Genomic DNA, 19,774 nt, shown 5'->3' with positions numbered 1-19,774 from the left:
GATAAATCAAGTATTTCTGACTTTGAATTGATCCTTTTGCTTCAAGTGACGACGAAGTTTTAGTGCCGTTTCCACAGAAGCAGAGCAGATTCTGTTGTGTTTACTCACTCTGAGCCTGCAGCCATGTCCAGGTATGAGGTGTCTGCTGTGTCCACCCCTACTGGGATGACTATGCTCATGACGTTCTCTGCTGATCAGTTCTTGTCCTACTGAGTCCAGAGAAAGGGAGTCCGAAACACTGAGGCATGCCAGCCACAGCAGTCATTGCAGACATCTAAGTGCATCCACAAGGCCTGAAAACACAGAAAAACATTTATATTTTATTGCTGCAAGGATGATTAAACCAGAACTTCCAAATCATAGTGAAAACAGGGTATTTCCAGGGTGCGCAACGACTTGAGTCATTATTAGAGAAAGGTCTGCCAGGATTTCCCCCGTGACAAAGCTACGCGGTGAGGTTAGCGATGGGTGAAAAGCAGCAGCAGAGCCAAACTGTCGGGGATAGAAAAGGCTGCACTGTAAGAAAACTCCACAAAGGGGAGCAAGAGCTCACCGCTCCATGAAGACGAGGAGGAAATGCAACACAGAGGCCATTTTTCCCGTTTGACTCAAGAGGGCTTATCTATTCTGAGAACTCACCCAAACTTATTTAATCTGAGATGGCGACCAACATGTTTTATTCACAGTAACCACAAACGTTAAAACAGGGAAACTACTAAATCAGGTGTGAGTGATGGAGAGTAGTAAGGATGAAGGGTTTAAATTTCTACCCTGGGGGAGCAATAAAGGTATTCATTCAAACGATTAATCGATTATTTAAGTAGTCAGCATCGAATTTAGCAATTGGTTAATTGTTAACTGGAGTATAAAGACTCAAAAAACACAGTTTGATAACATCAACACAGAGTAGTAACATTTTTAGTAACGCATCAACTAAATATCTAGTATGTACTATTTATTTAGTTAGCAAATCTGGTCAACTGAGAACATACTTTGTTCACAAATAAAAGTGAAGCAACATCTGGGTAAATATTTAGTAAAAAAAAAAAAAATCAACAAAATGTTTAGTAGATACTATTTATCTACTAGACGGAAAACATTTTGTTAAATTTGATCTAGTCAGGACATATTTACCGTATTTTAAAAAATGCCTGAAGCTTCACCTGGTACAAATTCTGTAAAATCTCCTATTAAGCACCTTTTGCTATCCAATTATTAATCGGTTAATGCAAAAATATTGTCAATTAATTCAAAAATGATGAAGCCTTCACTAAATTAATGATATGTTATTGCATTTCAGGCAATAAGATATTCATTTTTTAATTTATAAAAGAAAATTTGCATTTTTTATGCATTTCTAATATTGTATAAAAAGCTTAAGTGATTAAATGTAAAATTTGCAGAATGTGCCACTTTTTTCTGATCAGTCGTTTGAATAATTGATGAGTAAAATAATTGAAATCATGTTTTTTGCGTTTGATGTGAACCCAGACAGCACCATGTGTGTCAGTGTGGCTGCCCCTGATGCACACAGCTCTGTTGATAAGCAGGATTAGAGGGAGGGACAGATGCTGAGACAAAATAGGCTGGAGGTCACACCTCGGCCTGCACAGGCAAACTGTGACCAAACAAAGGCTCAGACCACGTCTCAGGGAGCGTGTACACGAGGTGAGAGGGGTTACAAACCAGGAACGTCTGCTTGCCCCTGCATGCCTATTGGGTAATGAGAGGGAGGAATGCAGCTAATTGCTCACTGTAAGGTGGAAAAATGCCACAAAAGCATGTCAAGAAGAGTTTATCCACAGCGTGACTTTCGAGGAAGCAACAACACAAAAATCTAAAACTTTAATCGTCGCAAACTTCAGGTGGGAGTAAACAGAACAGCACGATTCTAAATCAGAAATGTTTCAGACATGACAGCCGTCAACTCCAAACCAGGGTTAAAACAATTGATCTTGATCAATCGCTAACCAGAATAATCGTCAATTAATTCAGTAATCGCTCAATCGTTAACTGAAGTATTCAGACTGAAAAAAAGCACATTTTCTGAAACAACTGTGACCTAAAGATGCATTTTAGCTTCATCAAATTCAAATTCAGTAAAATTTTGCCAATTAATTATTAATCAGTTAATCCAGAAGATATCCATCAGATTATTCCTGCACTGTACAGATACTGAGTCAAGAAGAAAAGGCTTAACTTTCCACATGTTGGTGTTAGAAGTACTGTTTCTATCTGCAGATGCATCCACTGATCAAGCGTTTACTAAAGGAATGTTATAATAACATTTTAGACAGCAGCATGTTTATTTTCTTATTTAAAACAGGAATTGAATTACTTACTCATTTGTATTTCAGACCAAAAAAGGCTAAATAAAATCTTAGATTTTCTTCAAAATGTGAGGAATATAGTGCAGTGAATGTGTTGAATTAATGATTTGATTGATCATTATAATATGGTTATGTGGTATTTCTGAATAAATACAGGTGAGACAAACTCAGAAAAACTATTTATGCAAGTACAGATAGAAATATACAAACAGACACTTTCTCCACTGTTAAACTGAAGGCCATCAGCTAGAGGAACATGGGAATCGTGCAGCCGCAAGAGAATTTAAGATTAATGAATCTATGGTTCGCAAGTGGAGGAAGCTGAAAACGAGCTCGACAGGTCAAGAAGACGCAGCTGAGGTCCGTCTTGGTGCTTTCGTTTCATGAAACGGTGCCATTTTTCCATCCGGACCAGGACTACGGTAGCGCAGCAACTTCCAGCGGATTATAATGAAAAGCTGGCCGCCTTCCGCTCCTACTGCCGCAAACACATCGCCGACAAACACATCCAGCCCAGCCACATCACTAACATGGACGAGGTGCTCGACATCCCGGTGAGTCACACGGTGGAGAAGAAGGGGACCGCCACGGTAGGGATACGCACAACGGGGCACGAAAAGTCTTCGTTTACTGTTGTGCTTAGCTGCCATGCTAATGGACAGAAACTGCCGCCTATGGTGATTTTTAAGAGAAAGACTTTGCCTAAAGAGAAGTTTCCAGCAGGGGTCATCATTAAGGCTAATGAAAAGGGCTGGATGGATGAGGAAATGATGAAAGAGTGGCTGAGGGTGGTGTATGTACAGAGACCAGGTGGTTTTTTCCACGCATCACCATCGCTGTTGGTCTGTGACTCTATGCGTGCCCATCTCACACCCGATGTCAAAAAACAAGTAAAGCAAATGAACTCTGAGCTTGCTGTCATTCCGGGAGGCCTGACAAAGGAAATACAACCGCTCCATCTGTCAACCGCCTAAAGTCAGGCTACCTGAAACAGTAATGACCAGAGCAGAGGGGAAGGCAGTGTCGCAGACAGTATATAGGAAAGTGAGGACTTCGAGGCGTTTGACTGATGACATTACCGGTAAAACATTGATGATTGATGTTAGTACTTTGTAATTAATACTTAAATAAAGCACAACCAAAATCAGTTTTGCTTCCACTCTATTTTTAAATACACACTTGTATGCTTGTGTGTGTGTTGTTGATGTAAAACCCGCGCCCTATAACACGGTGCGCCTTATGTGTGTGTTAAATACAGTAATGGCACACAAAACTGAGACTGCGCCTTTTAGTACGGTGCGCTCTATGGTCGTGAAAATACGGTACTCATTTGTATTTCTAATGCTGTTAAAAAAGGGCGGCGTGGTTAAATGAAAAATCTGCAAAATATGCCAATTTTTTGTACAATTAATCAATTAATCGTGAGAAGAATTAATGATTTGATTGATCATTATAATATGGTTATGTGGGGTATTTCTGAATAAATACAGGTGAGACAAACTCAGAAAAAACTATTTATGCAAGTACAGATAGAAATATACAATAAACAGACACTTTCTCCACTGTAGTTTCTAGATTAAAACATTATTACTTTTTTAGAGATACATCTCTAGTGTTTGAGTTTATTTATCATTATTTGGGCCTTAAAACAGAACCAACAACTAGAGTTAAATGGATGGAAAGTTAAGTAAAAGGATGTACTGATAGACAGATAGATCTTCGGATGGTTGAAATGGTGGAGAATTTAAAACACAGAAGAATAAAATCAAATAGAAACAGCCTTTATAGTGTCGCAAAGACAATAAAGAAAAAAGTTATTAAAGTGATAAAAAGACTCTTGCAGAAGATACTGTGCAGTTATTAGAAATAAAAATGTCAGACTCACAATCCAACTGAGTTGGATTACTTTTCCAAATGTACTTCCACTGTAACACATTTCCATCTCTGGAAATATTAATGTTATCCAGCCTGTCCTCTTTTTCCACACCACTAAATGAAATCACACACTTTTCCAGAGTGCCATTGTATTCCCCTTCCTGCGTTTTTATTTGGACTCAGATGTTTTCACATAAAGCAAAATAACAGATACGATTATCATATTGTTGATGATGTCTATTTGCCTCAAGGCGGCTTGTTTGTTTCTGCAAAAATCAGCATAGAAAGTTGAGCCTGGAACCTCTCAGACATTCTTCAGTGCGCGAGGCTTTAAAGCGAAGCACAAACAGAGCCTGACTGACAAGAAAAAAAAGAAAAACAAAGTACAGAGCAGCCACATTCCTGAGTAAATCTGAGCCGAACTGCGTCTGCTCCTCCTACTTCCTCTAGGAGAGCTGCCCATCACCTCAGAGAAATGCAGCCAGAACGGGGAAAAAAAAGGCAAAGAGCCCCCTCCTCCGCCTGACCACCCCGCCCAGACGGATTCCTCTCCCTCCTCTGTACACTTCCTAAATAAACCTGAAACAGTAATGCAGAGCAGAGGGGAAGGGGAGTGTCGCAGACAGTTGCCACAGGGGCCTTTTAAAGCCACCTTCGGCTAAATCTGCCTCTGTTATGGGGAGGCGGGGTGAGGTGGGGAGCGAACAGGCGTTAGAGGGCGGCTAAAACAGGAAAACAAAGAAACAAACCTTTTGTAAAAGAAGCAACAAGATGGAAGTGGTTTACACGTTCGTCCACCTTTCTGTTTTCATTTGCTCGCTAAATGAATTGGGGAGCTTTAGAAATCACCATTAGGCGGAGGGGGAGGTGATGCTACGCAGGCGAAACCGGGGATGACTCTGGGTGGCGGACTGGACAGCCACTCCCCCGTACAGGCCCATCAACCTTTCCATTTAGGACAGATCTGGACTAAAATAACATTAAATTAAAATTTTTAAAATAATCTAAATATTGACTTTAAATTTGGGCTGCACCTAATGGTTATTTTAGTAACCAATTCATAGATTATTCCAATATTTAATCGGATAAAACAAAATGGCCACTTAAGCTTATTTTATACATGAGAAACGTACTGAAAGATGAAAATAAATAATTCAACTCCTTTATAAATAAGAACTTTTTTTTCTTTAATCCTTCAAATTAGGGCTGCAAATAACGATTATTTTTAGTAACCGATTAATTGATTACTCCAACGATTAATTGGATAAAATAAAATGGCCACGTTAGCCTATTTCAGAAAATATTAGAAATACATTAAAATATACAAATGACTAATTCAATTCATATTTTCTTTAAACTTTCGAATTAGGGCTGCAATTAACTATTATTTTAGTTATTGATTATTCTGAAGATTAACCTGGTAAGAAATTGGCATGCCTTTTTTTTTTACCACTTAAGCTTATTTCATATATTAGATACACATTAAAAAGATGCTAATAAGTAATTAAATTCCTTTTTTATTGTTAAAATACATATTTTCTTTAAACTTTAAATTAGGGACGCAACTAAAGATTATTTTAATAATCAAATATTCTGACAATTAATCGGATAAAAAATTTGGAGTTGAAAAATTGCTCTACTATAAATCAATTCAAAACACTTTATAAGAATTGTCACACTTAGAGTTAATAATGAGGGAAATTATACTGTTTGCCACCTATGTTAATTTGATATATACTGACATGAAAGTTTTTGGTAATTCTGGAGAAAGTTTGGAAGAAGATTAGAAGCATTAAGAAAAATAGTTAATATTTTTCTCAGAATTCTGACTTTTTATTTTAAAAGATTAAAAAAGTCGGAATTCACAGAAAAAAATCGGAATTCTGAGAAAAAATGGCAGGACTCTTTTTTTGTTGTTTTTTTTCCAGTGGCCCTAATCCTCTTCCATATGAAAGTGACAGTTTTGTGCCAGATTTTTTCTTCTTTTCTGCGTGTGAATTAATAATTAAATTTGTTAAATCAAGTGAAACTGATCAAGGTCTGTCCTTTTTCACTGTTACGTTACATCTGCCTCGCCTCTTCATCAACAGGGTTGCCCACGGCGACCAGGGTTTCCATCTTCACTCCAACTCTGCTTTAGTTTATTAAATATCATGTATAAAGTTATTTCTGTGAGCTTTAAGTGTTTTTTAGTTTCTGTTTATCAGTTATGTACTAGATTACTGCTGCTAAGCTAATGGCAGGAGCTAAACATGTCTTCTATCATTTTATTGAAATAAAATTTCTGCAAAATACATTTAAGTTGTGGCTGTAAGATACAACGAAGTATCGGGTACATATTAACAAAAAATGAAGAATAAAGTAATAAAATTAAGAGAATAAAATTGTATAAGAATAGAGTCAAAATAATGAGAATAAAATCAGTATATTTTGGGAATAATGTCAATATTAGCAGAATAATATCAGATTACCTGTATCAAAATCACAATATTTTGACTTTCTTCTTGTATTATGATTTCCTTAATAACCATTCAGAGTTTATCAGTAACTAGTTACATTCACTTAATCACATTTACTTGAATAACTTTTTTGGAAAAAAACAAGAAGCTTAGGAATATTTTAATTCTACTTTTACTTGAATAAACTTTCTGGATTCTCCATCCACTGAATGAAAAACAAACATATTTTAACCAGAAATTCACCAGACACAGAAACACACTTGTAGTTTTTGTTAAAGTTTCATTAGTTTTTGTATTGAAAGAAAGTGATTTGGAAAAAATTTATTTTGTCTGATTTTATTACTTATATAAATTATTGTAATTTTGATCCTTAAAATACCAAAATTTCTAGAAATGTACAATATATCGACACCAGTATCGAATCATCTAAGTGATTTTTTAAATATATTTATATCAGCCAGCTAATTAAAAATGGGCCGATATGAACAACTGATATTTACTTTAATCCGTTTCTGGTATTTTTTTTCTCAAAGGTGTCAAAACGGCAGTAAGATACATACAATATTGGCAAATATTGGTAATTGGCCATAACTGCTTTATTAATATCGGCACAAAATTTTGCATCGGTGCACCCCTAAAAGTTTCTACTTAGCTTTGTATTTTGGTCCGTCTGATGATGTAATTTTTAAATATTAAATAATTGATCATTTGATCAGTTACTCAGTACTTTAGTAGACTTTTTACCAAATACAATTTTACTCTTACTTGAGTTTGGATAACTACTTTTATTTCTGCTTGAGTAAACATATGCTTAAGTATCTCTACTCTTACTTCAGTACAATTTCTGGCTACTCTACCCACCTCTGAACTGTTTAAAATAATGTGCGTTACATCAAATATATCGTAGTAAATGCACCTGTGAGATGCTAGAAGTCTTTGTTGACTCGACTTAGAGCGCTGTTGTCATTAGAGGACAACATGGATCCAGTGCCGGGCTCCAGGATTTGGAGAATGCACAGCACCGTTAGCTAAGATCTGAGCTATGTGTGCAGGGGAGAGAGGAGGGGAAAGACAACAGTAACCGCCACTCAGAATACATTACGACAGTGTTTCCTGATCAATTTTTACGCCTGAACTGCAGTGTTACATCACCAACACTGATGCTTTCCTTCTTTTCTTTTCTCAATGCTAATGAAACGTCACTGCAGCAACAGGAAGGTTAAAAAAGCCACCTGCTAGCTAGTTTAAAAAGGAGGGATCTGTTACGGCCCAGCTAGCAGCATAACAACAGGTCACCTGAGCCCCGGCTCCTCTTCCCAGCTGGGAGGCCATGTGACTCTGTGGGTCTCTGGGGTCTGGGCACCACACATGAGACCACCAGAGACGGGGAAACGGCGACCAGGGTTAGTCCCACATGGTGAGGGGAGTCTACACACACAGAAAGGCGGTACTGTTTCAGAGAGAAGCATTTACTGCAGTGGTGGGGCGAAATGGTTGAGCTGAAAACAAACTTTTATGCCTTTTTTTTTTATTTATATGTGCAGAAATAAACTAAAAAATGTTAATTTCATTTAAATTTACAAATGTTTAAATAGATTTTTGTAGAAAACAGCAGATATAAAACATAAAGCTCATGCAAGCCTGCATTAGTAGTATATATATTTATGGGGGATTGTAGTTTTTTTTGGTTTTTATTTGGGCAGCAAGATTTGTTTTGTGTAAAAGCCGGTCAATAACCGCGGTTACTCCAAAATTAAGGTGAACGCAAAAAATGTTAGAGTATTAGGGCTAAGTAAATAAAAAATGAGAATAAAGTCATAAAACTAAGAGAATAAACGTTATTATGACTATTCTTGTAGTTTTATGACTTTACTTTCTATTCCTTTAATTATATTTCAGTTAATTAGTATGGCCCTAATACACCTTTGTAGTCAAATAATTTATTTTTCGACAATTCTTTGTGGTTGTCTCATTGAGATCCAAGATCTTGTTTACAAGAAACAAAAACAAAATTAAAAACACAGCAATGAAACAGAAAATAAACTTTACTATTTTATTGCATCTTTTTTTTCCTTACTTTTTGTCTTTTTAAGACATTATCTATAAAAACAACAACAACAAAAAAGCCTTAAAAGATTAAAAAGTGTACATCTGCATCCACCTGAGGTCAGGGGACCACCAAAAATCCACCAGAGGGCCATGAATGGCCCCCGAGCCTCACTTTGGACCCCCCTGGTTTATAGTCTACGTTAAGACAAAGCGTAAAAGCTTTCAGATTGCATTTATCGGTTTATCAATAAGTCAATAAAGAACCAGATGTCATCTTCGTCTCATTTCTTCTCCATCTTTTCTCCAATCAATTAAAGGTAAAGAAAAGAAAAAAGAGGAAGAGGAGAAGCTTCGTCCTTACAGGTCGGCTTTTTGATACTATGAGCTTCTTAGAGTGCAGCTAAGCTTAAAGGGGGCTGTGTCATCTGAGACTGCCATGAATCCACACGACCCGCTCTGTCGCTATGACAAGACAGGCACCACGCCTCCACTCTCCGTCTTTGTTAACACAACAAACAAAACACACACACACACACACGGCATCATGCACATGGCGATCAGGCTCACTTTAATCCATCCAGGTACTCATCACTACCTGTGCTGCCATAAACCTAAAGGAGCAATGAGAGTTCAAACAGAGAGAGAAATGTTTTGGGATGTTGTGTGTTAAAGGGCAGAGTATCATCAGACACTGAGCAGAAACCACTTAACTTTATTAAATGACATGAAACTGACTCTGGCTTCGCTGCTTATTAGGCTTTTAGTTGTTCCTGCTTCTGTTTCAGACATACTGTTGACAATTTATGTTGAAAAGAATAAGCAGGTTAAGTACATCTGAAAACCTGATTGTGTTTAATGCTGACGCCACAATATCCAGGTATTAAGGCTGAAACAATTAATTGTGATTAATCCGTTATTGAAATAATCATCACCTAATTTAGCAATCGATTAATCATTAACTGCCGTATACAGATCAGTAAAATGTCAATTTGGTGAAAGAAAGAGCAGTAATTAAGCAAAAACTGTATAAATATAAAAATTTTGCATTCAAGACAAAAAAACAAAACAAAAACAACCTGCAATATGTTCTACCCTGAGCTTCTAGAGTGGCAAAGCTTTAGCTTTACCTGGTTCAAATTATCTAAAAGCATATTTTGCTTATCTAATTATTAATCGGTTAATCCAAAAATTTGTCAATTAATCTACAAATAATGAAGTGTTCACTAAAGGAATGATTATTATTGCATTTGGGGCAATAAAACATTTATATTTTTATTTAAAAAGGAACAGAATTATGTTTATTTGTATTTTTTATTTTTCTAGTATTGCATATAATAATCTTAATCTGGTGAAATTAAAATCTGCAGAATGTGGCAAATTCTTTTTGCTCAATTAATTATTTGAATAACTGATTATTTAAATAATCGCTGGTTGCATATAAATGAAGTTGCAGGAGTCGAACAGGTAAACAGGCAGCCTGAAACTCCACTTAGTTTTTTATTACAGTGTGTAAATGGGATTTCACAGAGCAGCTGTTACATTTTATGAATGGAGACGTATAAATGTATGTTTACAAACGCCAACTGGATTTCTAATCATCACATGCAGGCACTGTCTAGTGTGAAACAAAATTTGGCTTTTTGCAAAAACAAAACATGTAAAAGATGTATAAACATGATATAATTGATTTCATTTTGAACAGAACATATATTTATTTATACCTGTCATCTTCATTTGCACAAAATATGCAAAGACATTTTTTTATAGAATACTTTTTAACTTAAAAATTTGATTTTAATTTGAGTTTCTTATCTGTTTCCTGTATGTCATGCTGCTGCCACCCAATAATTTCTCAATTCTGGGATCAATAAAGTACATATTATCCTAAGTAATATATATATATATACATATATATATATATATACATATATATACATATACATATATACATATACATATACATATACATATACATATACATATATATATATATATATATATATTCTCAGTTGTAACTTACTGCTTTTAGCGATTCATATATTTAATTCAATAAGCAGACTTTATAAACTGTAATAAAGCTCTCCAGGCCATGATTACACATGGTTGTGACTAACTGCAGCAGAGAAAATGAAACATTACTACAGAAAATATGTACAGTTCTTAATTTATTTGCAAATACACACAAAATTTAGCAGATAAGATGCTGCATTTTAAACATATCAGATTACTGATCACAGGAGATATTTATTCAAACAAGGGCTTAAGTAAGATATCAGGTGAAGTCATCTTACACTACAGAAGATGACAAGCAGCTTAATGAAGAAAACAAACCGCAACTGAATGCTTAGAAGTAATTATTATGGATTATTCCTGACAGATGCTTTTCCCTACAATATCATCCAACTAAAAACATCATATTACACGATTTAATGCCAGGAACAGCACACAAAAATGACACAACATGTTTGTTTAGTAATTTGGTTTGAGATAGATTTTGTCTCTTTTCCACGTTATTTTATCCTGAACTGAAATAAATAATCATGTGTTGTGCAGTTGCCTTTCTGCGAGTGTGTCGGCGCTGCAGTCAGTCCTGCCGATAGGGGTGTGGAGAGGGTACAACGTTGCTATTATGTTACCACAACACCCTGGTGCATGTCGCCATTTTCAGAGCGCTTTTCTCAGGACGGCGTGTAGCCAGGGGAGCCTCGCCGTGGGAAGAAAAATCCCCCCAAGAATGCGTTCAATCAACTCTCACACACTCTGCTCCAAGTGTCACTCTCTCGGTACAGTTTCTGTGTTGTTGACCGCCTAGAACTGTTGTGAATCCGTCGAAAGGCACGGCCAGTTAACGCAAGGCCCAGCATTATTATTAGTACTATATTATTAGCCTCTTGAAATTTGATGTTTAACGGTTTTTCTGTCGGTACAACGGCGACCAAAGCAACAAAAAAGTATTTTTCTAGTCGATTAAACGAAAAGAATTTCGAGGTAAAAACGGAAATATTTGGTCGTTACGGCCATAACGCAACAACCGAGCTAACGGAAGCTAACAGCATAATGCGTAGACAGAAGTGGATTAATGCTTGGGTCGTCAGAGACAGGATAGACCGACGACATCAGCAAGCAGGCTACCAAAGCCGACTGAACATTATATGCGGTAATCAGTGCCAGGGCGTGCAGAAAAGAAGCGGCAGGGCACAGGATGACTAAGAGAGATGCTTATTGAGAACCTAAATGGAATATCCCCTCCCCCATGGCTGCAGCGTTTGATCCCAACACACACCAACTCTAAAATAAGTGACTAAAACCTCAATCTGAGCTCTAAAGTAGCAAAATATCCGTTTTCTATAATGAGTTTGCTGGAGGTTTTATTTATTCTGCTTCGACTATGAATCCAAAACTAAGGAGGAACTGTAATGCAACCCCGAGCATTTAAGGTATTTCAACAACTGGCTTTGCTCTAAGTTGCCTGGGACATAAACTAAACATATCGGTTTATCTGAAGGCTCATTGTTCTCCGGATTTGAGCGGTGGTTTTGTATAGGTTTTTTTCTGAACGGAAATGATACTGTAAGGCGAGGCAACTCCAAAAAGCAGCGCTTACTTAGTTCTTTAAATACCAATACTACATTTGCAACATAATAAAACGAGCAAGCGCGTTTGTTGACAGGTTTTTATCAAATGTAGAGCAATATAACGGCATGGTAATAAAGGGTGTTGCACTCTGTAGTGTAAGGGATCACAATATGGCTGCAAGATTGCTCTATATTTAAAATAAATAATCTGCATTGAGGTAATCTAATTCTGTGCAATTAAAATCAAATGAAGGTTAAGATCGGAGGTTAGATGTAATGAAATTGGGTTATTTGTAAATATGACAGACAAAAATCCCGCTAGTTAATTTACTATGCAAGTGAGGTGGAGATTTCCACTAAAACGCGGTCGGTCAATGGGGTTATAGACTCTCGCATTGCCCATATTTAATGTATGTACACAAAAGCGAATAAAACTGTGCGCAATATGGCCCGCAGTGTCAGCATGTCAAACTAAAACACCCGAGTGACTCCCACTTCACATCTGTTCATGTGTGGCCGCTGATCGGAAAGCATCCGATGGGTTTTCCAACAGACACTCTGAAGTGTTAATGTTCTCAATGGAGAGTTTTGACTGTGGACAGATCAATGTAATGTAGCTTTTTCATGTTACGTTACTCCAAATTAGTATTATTAACCCTGCTCTAACTTTACAAACGCTTGTCATTGTAATCTGTTTATGACTTCTACAAAATATTTACTCTTTTTATGGGTGGCGTAGTGCATTACTAGGTTATAAATGAGAAGTCAAAGCCTTATTCGGTTTGTGTCAAGCTAATTTGAGATAGTAGCATGCGCTAGTTAGCAAATGGTCAGTTGGCTTGAGAACTTCCATGATTTTAGTAGAAATGTATAGTCTTTTGTAAGACTTTTAAAGGTTTGCTCACCATAAAACAAGCGAAATAAACTTAGCGCTTAGATACTCTGATTTACTAAGGTTCAAGAGAGAGTTAGCAAGCTACTCTCAGCTGATATGTTAGCAGGTAACACCATGCTAGCTAACTATAGACAACAATACACGTTCAGGCTTCATTTAACCTTAATCTATAATCGCCACATAATACAGTTAACTTACCTTTTTAAGTCCACTCTGGAGGCTTTGAATAGCGAATATGGGGACCTGGGTGAGACCCCAGTCGCAGCTTCCACAACCAAAACAATACTTCAGTACACACACTGCGGATTCCTAGCCTAGGTTTAAAATGTTTGTATTCAGACGTGTTCTCTTAAGGTTCCTTTTCCTGTTTCTGAAGAAAATACGCGCCAGTTGTTTTACGTTGGGGCTCCTCAAATGTAGCGAAAAATGGACTCGAAACCGTTAGAAAAAGCCTTAGAGCCCCAGTCAACGGCGACTTTTAGAAATTAGATCCCTTCAAACCAGTCTCTTTTCCCTGTGCAAAAAATGGCGGCCCTGCCAGGACTCCCGAGACTCCGCCTCCCCCTCGAACGGGCTCCGCCTCCACATTCTGCGGGGCTACACTCTCCGTTTGACAGGGGCGCCGTGATCGGTCTCCTTGCGCGTTCACGAGAACGAGTCTTCAAAAAAAAAAAATCTCCAGGATGTCTTTCTGTTCAGCTACACCACGTCAAATTATTTTGTATAAAAACGTTCAGTATGTATTCATTTAGATAAATAGAGCTGCTGGGTAAATTATATAGGTACTGTTTACCCATGTTACCTTGCGTTTTATAACTATTCCCCAGCTTAGACAATTTAAGCAAAATCTGTTAATTATGTCAAAATGTTTGAAAAACAAATGACGAGAATAAACTTTTTTCCGAGATTAAAGTGGAATAATATGGTGACTTAGAAGGGTCAACAAAATGCAAAACCCATAACACAATAACAAAAAACCACAACACAACACCTTCCCTTTTAGCATGACTTCAGTTTTAGCACAACTTTTACTTTAGCGCAAGTTTAGTTTTAGAGTAACTTTCATTTTAGTACAACTTCAGCATAATTTCTCTTTTAGCTTAACCATGCTTTACATTTTAGAATAATTTCCATTTTTGCATGGCTGTTGAATTGTGGGCCATGTATTATGCATTTATTCCAGCATTAAAATATGATTTATATAACAACAAAATAGAGTATGATGTAATAAAAAAAACTCTAAATGTAAAATTAGTTAGCATTTTTCACTTTAAACGTATGGTTTTTGATGGCTTAAATCATAGACTCCAGAGTAACTTTGTGTTGTTTTTAAACCGTCATTATCTAAGTGATAATCTTTTGAAAGTGAAGTCAGGAGTCGGAATGTTTTTATCAGGAGGTTTTGTTTAAACCAATTAACTGCTTCCTCTCCTGCTTCCTATTTTCCCCACCAAGGATGGAAAGAACAGAATAATAAAACAAAATCCTGCACTTTTCTTGAGAAGTTAGTTTTAGTGGGGACTCACCTTACAAGTTCATACAAAAAATGGTATATACATGTGAATCTATGATTTTCTCCCCACTGCATAAATAAATAAAAAGACTAAATAAGATATTAATTCCTTTAAATTTGAGATCCATTCCTACTATTGCTCTTTTCACACATTTTACTTCTTGTATATTATACGTAATAATATATTTTCACAGTATTTATTGGGGTACATTTTTATTAAACAATACTAGGATTTGAATTTAGTAGTAGCAGGCTTGTAAAGGATCACCCAAATCCATAACAACTCAGCAGAAGGCTAAGCTGTTATGTAACCTCCTTACACAAGAGCAGTGTTTTATGGGATAAAATTAAATTGTGGACAAATAGACTCCACAAGAAACATTTAATAAGAAACCATTCAACAAATCCACATGGAGTTGTTGCTAAAAAGAGAATGCTAGACTTGAAGTAAGTTTACATATATAGGTAGCTAGATGTTTTTATCCTACTAAGAGCTTAATTTGTTTTTTCACTTGATCTGTGTGGGGGAAAAAATGTAAATTCTCATTTTACATCACAAAATTTGGCCTTTTAAATGGGTGTTTGTAGTCTGAAGTCCACTGCATGATCAGAAAAATAAAAATAAATGCATTTGTTCAGCTAAATTCAGTGTAAAATGTGTATTACCAGTCCCTATTACTTAATGTATTACTTGAAGTAAGGTTGTATAGAGTAAAATCAAAGGGCACCTCTCTAAAGTAGTAGTGTGTATGTAGAAATCCCTTTGACATCATATGTGCAGGGAGGATGTTCTCATCCTTTCCATTCGTCGACCCTCCCCCACCCTGAACTGCACCCACTGGCGCATGCGCCTTTTTGCGAGACAGCAGCAACTGCTGGTGCTCGCGCAAACTTTGAGGACGACGGCAGCAGTATAAAAGGCTCGGTCTGTTCTGCTCCGGTTTAAAAGTCGGAAATTTGCGGCCGTTGAGGACACAGACATCACAGGTCGAATTACATGGAAAGAAGAACGCATTTTTTTTCGATCGCCATCTTATTTCTTCTTTTGAAGATGATTTCGATTTCTTCACGTTAAGACTTGATGGTGGGATATGGGAATTGTGATAGTCCCTTAAAAAAAGAAAGAAAGAAAAAAAGCGAGTGATGAAAACTGTCTTTTTTTTTTTTAAAGAAATGGTTGGTTTATGATGACATCATGCAGTTAGTATTTGTGGGCGGGCACTGAGCTGAGAGGGGAGAGGGGCGCAACCGGAGAGCACTAACGGCCAGGCGCCATTAGGTAACAATGTCACATTGATGTCCGTTTAGGGACAAAGCATTCATATGAATTACCATTTAAAACAGCCATTGTCGGTAACGTGTTGTGTCTACACAAAATATACGGCATAGCTGTCAAATCATGAGATGTACCCTTCTTTTTATTTGGTGAAGATGGATCTCGACCTAAAAGAAGATGGCGTCCAGTTTTTTTCTCTCTCTCCTTGTTAGGGCGGCGGCGCCGTGCGCGTTCTCGAAGCAATGTTATTTCCTGTTTTCGTGCCCTGGATTGTTCTTAACCGAAAGACCTCAGACCGAGAGGTTGATCTTGAGTTTATGACTTGGCTTTTCGGGTTGTTGTTTTTTCCTGAGCTGTGCTGGTGGAGAAGATAAATATTTTCTCTGATACGGGGAAAGTCCAACACACGACAGCAAACATTAAATCATCCCAGCAGTTCCAGATTTACGTTACACAAGCACCAAATTTTTCCCGTAATAGTGTTAAAGATAATTGGAACACACCATATTCAATTTAAATATTAGTTTAGGTTTAGCCCCATCTAGTGGACAAGATAAGTGATTACTGTTGGCAATGAAAATCTTAAACTAGGTATAATTTTAAAATGACATTTATGATTTAATTAAATTTTCCAGTCCACATCCTCTTTAAGCAGGAAAAATAATAGGTTTTTTATTTTATATATACTGCTCCTTGGTCAATGGAGGTGTAGTTTCTAATTTTTCCAGTTTATTCTTAAAGCATCTGAGGTCACTTCAAATGGAATAAGCCATTTTACTCACATTTCTAGACAGTAACATTCTATAAGACAACCACAAGAATTACCTTAACTAAGACTCAATTATACAGAATAGATTATACACAATGCTGTATTTATTACTCCAGTGCCCAGGACTGAACTTAGGAAGATGTGGGCCCTAACAAAATTATTTTACTTATGCCACTTACTGTAAATTGATAAGTGAGTAGGCCCTATATAAAGTCAGGCCCAGTTTTACAGATTTGTTTTATCCAAACATTATCAACCATTAAGTATATATAACAGCGTACATAAAGAGGAATATATTTTTGTCAAAATAATTCAGAAATTTTGAGAATAATTTCAGATATTTTCTACAATAAACATGGGAGTTTTTGAGCTTGAAAGGTTGACAATTAGCTAGAAAAGACTCGAATTTTGAGATTAATCTTAATTAACAGACATTTTTGAGTTTGAAAGGTTGAAGATTTACTAAGGAAAAAAAACTCTTTTTGACCTTCTCTTTTTTTTCTTTTGAAACTTGATATTTTTGTAGAATATTAAAAAATTTTTAAACTCAGACATTAAAAAAAATCTCTGATTAATCTCAATATGATTTTTTTTTTTGCGCTCAAATATTTTGACTTCTGGAGCTCAGAAATTTTCTTGTTGTTTCTAGAGAATTTCTCAAATTCTTCTCTAGTTTTATACGTTTTTTGGTGGAAATGTATTAATCCTTCTTTTCAATCTGCAATGGCCCTAATACGCCATCGCAGGCATTATATTTATATCCCAACATTGTGAGAAATACGTTTATACGCCCGACAGAGGGCGCCGTGTTAACCGAATCCACAAACGGTGACGTCAATTCCTGTCCAATCGGAGCTGACGTTGTTCCGAGGTCGTTTATTGACTAGACAGAGAAGGTGACTTCGGGAGCATTTCGTCCACATCTAACCCCTTACTGGACGGGGTTTTAATAAATTATCGATCATGTCTTCCTTTGGAAGGGCGTTCGGAGTCCTACGGGCCGGAACCGGGCTGCTAAGGCACGGCCCAGCACGAATAACCAGCAGAAAGTAAGCTAGTTACAACATTAGCCTAGCCGCGGAATTACCCGAATATATGTTAGCATAAATCCACAGGAGGAACATAAACAGTATTTTGGTGCAGCCTGGTTAATTGCAGACATCTAACGCGCGTTTTTCGGTTGCAGGGCCAGCGGCGGACCGCACATTGAGCCGCAGTACAGACAGTATCCACAATTAACCAAGAACCAGAAGTTCGAGTCGGAGTTGATCAGCGGGCTTATGTGGTTCTGGATCCTCTGGCACCTATGGCACGACTCAGATGCGGTCCTGGTACGTGAGGCAGAGCCAACCTAGAATATATACTTTATAATTTATTCTTAACTGAGATCTTAATCTTTTTTTTGTTTTGTCCACCGTGTTTTTGTATTAAATGATGTTAAGTAGAAAGTAAAAGTAAAAATATTACAGTGTAATTACATGTTACGAGAAAACATCGCTAGTGAAACGCTTTCTAAACCCACAACTAGTCTTAAAAAGAACTAATCAAAAAATACAATTAAAATGAATATCAATTATTTGCAGTTCTGTTTAATCCAAATTTAGTCAGCGGCTCCATGTCTGCGTTAAAGAAAACGGGAGGCTGCATAAATGGTTGAGATTTTGCAGCAAAAGGCTCTAAATCACATGAATTGAACTTACTTAATGATGTCAAATATAACAAGATGTTAACTTCTGTCCAACTGAAGGCTTGGGGGCCAAATCCGGCTCACCATAGCTTCTTATGAGGCCTTATATAAGATAATAATAATAATAAATAAAAACTTTGCGTGCTTAAATATTTTAATAAAATCCAAGCTGCTTTTACTTGCATATTGCTAAATTACATCAATTAATCCTGCTAGTTTTTCATGGAAAGTAAAAAAATAAATCCCTGCACTTTTTGCACAAAATCATATTTCTAAATTTAATTTTCAGCAAAATTGTCAAAAGCATTGACTTTAGGTAATGCTAACTCCAACCTGCAGGTGGCAGTATTTCTTCTACACTTCTGTCTCTGCTTCACTAAAGCGTCCAATTATCATTAGATTTCTTGTTTGTTTTCAAAAACTACTTCACATCATATCTACTGTCATTAATAGACACACAATTTCTTGCAACTATTTCTAAATTAGCTTCACAACAATCTGTGATTTTAATTGTGAAAGTAAACAAAATTTTGAAATACTGGAGGGACTAGTCATTGTGAAAAGATGTTCAGTATTTTCTTTCCATTTAAAGATGTATTTTTATAATTTCAACAGTGATTAGTGAGTTTAATCAATAGATTTTGGCACAATCAAACATTTAATTCATGATCTTGATGGCCCTAAATGAAAATGAGTTGGACTCTAAATAAACAATTGTTTCGTACCATTATCACCAAAGTGGTTTGCCTAAACAAATTTAAAAACAAACAAAAAACAACAACTCACCTCATCCTGCATGTTATGTTGATTTCCAAAGATGTAATCCTGCAGTGGAAGGGAAATAATTAATTATCTAATGAAGTGGTTGTGAAAAGCTGAATGTTGACAGACGATTCTTACCTTTATTTACAGGGTCACTTCCCATGGCCTGACGCCTCCAAGTGGACAGACGAGGAGCTCGGCATCCCGCCAGATGACGAGGAGTAAGGTGCTCCTCTTTGTTTTAAATAAACCTCAGTTTGGTTCAGAAACGACTTTCACTTATTTTTAAAGTAAATACTGTTTCCACTGTTTCTAAACAAGCGTATTTCTTTTGCAGATGACAACAAAATGAAGCAGTTTTGCTAGAAATCCTGCAGATGTTCTGAAGTTGTTGTACATATAATAAAGTTATCTTTAATTGACACTTTTCTGTTGATTTTTTTAGGGAAAAAACCAAGTTACTAAATAACAAAACCAGGAAACGTTTATTTTAAAGAGTTGAAGTCTTAACTCTTGTTCTTATAAAAACCGCTAACGAAAGGAGACTTTTGAAAATAGATGGAATATTTTCAAAATATTATAGA

At 36.5% G+C, this 19,774-nt stretch overlaps 2 protein-coding genes across 10 annotated transcripts in view; one reads left to right on the top strand and one right to left on the bottom strand.

The window, feature by feature from the left end:
- Positions 1-19,417, bottom strand: part of kmt2e (lysine (K)-specific methyltransferase 2E) — a 45,503-nt gene extending 26,086 nt beyond the window's left edge. For 3 of the 8 annotated variants that reach the window (XM_044108700.1, XM_044108705.1, XM_044108708.1), the window contains exons 1-2: positions 13,382-13,753; positions 109-293 (exon numbers count right to left, since the gene is read on the bottom strand). In XM_044108700.1, coding sequence (XP_043964635.1) covers positions 109-179 — 71 coding nt within the window. In that variant the 5' untranslated portion in view covers positions 180-293; positions 13,382-13,753. Of the gene's footprint in view, positions 1-108; positions 294-7,960; positions 8,093-13,381; positions 13,754-19,214; positions 19,254-19,328 lie in introns of those variants that run through there. The other 5 variants (XM_044108707.1, XM_044108703.1, XM_044108706.1 and 2 more) reach the window with 3 other exon arrangements.
- On the top strand, positions 17,579-19,614 carry ndufb2 (NADH:ubiquinone oxidoreductase subunit B2). Of its 2 annotated transcripts, none has more exons than XM_044108715.1 (4): positions 17,579-17,790; positions 17,928-18,072; positions 19,341-19,411; positions 19,528-19,614. In XM_044108715.1, the coding sequence occupies exons 1-4, from the start codon at positions 17,705-17,707 to the stop codon at positions 19,529-19,531; spliced, it is 306 nt and encodes a 101-aa protein (XP_043964650.1). In that variant the 5' UTR covers positions 17,579-17,704; the 3' UTR covers positions 19,532-19,614. The 2 variants fall into 2 exon arrangements, with proteins under 2 accessions (XP_043964650.1, XP_043964649.1); XM_044108714.1 differs by having other exon boundaries at positions 17,580-17,790; positions 19,341-19,416.
- Positions 19,615-19,774: the final 160 nt, after the last annotated feature.

Source organism: Gambusia affinis, linkage group LG23 (genome assembly GCF_019740435.1).
Source record: "Gambusia affinis linkage group LG23, SWU_Gaff_1.0, whole genome shotgun sequence".
NCBI classification, from domain to species: domain Eukaryota; kingdom Metazoa; phylum Chordata; class Actinopteri; order Cyprinodontiformes; family Poeciliidae; genus Gambusia; species Gambusia affinis.
The sequence above is the reverse complement of the archived record's forward strand: the minus strand, read 5'-3'. Positions and strand labels throughout refer to the sequence as shown.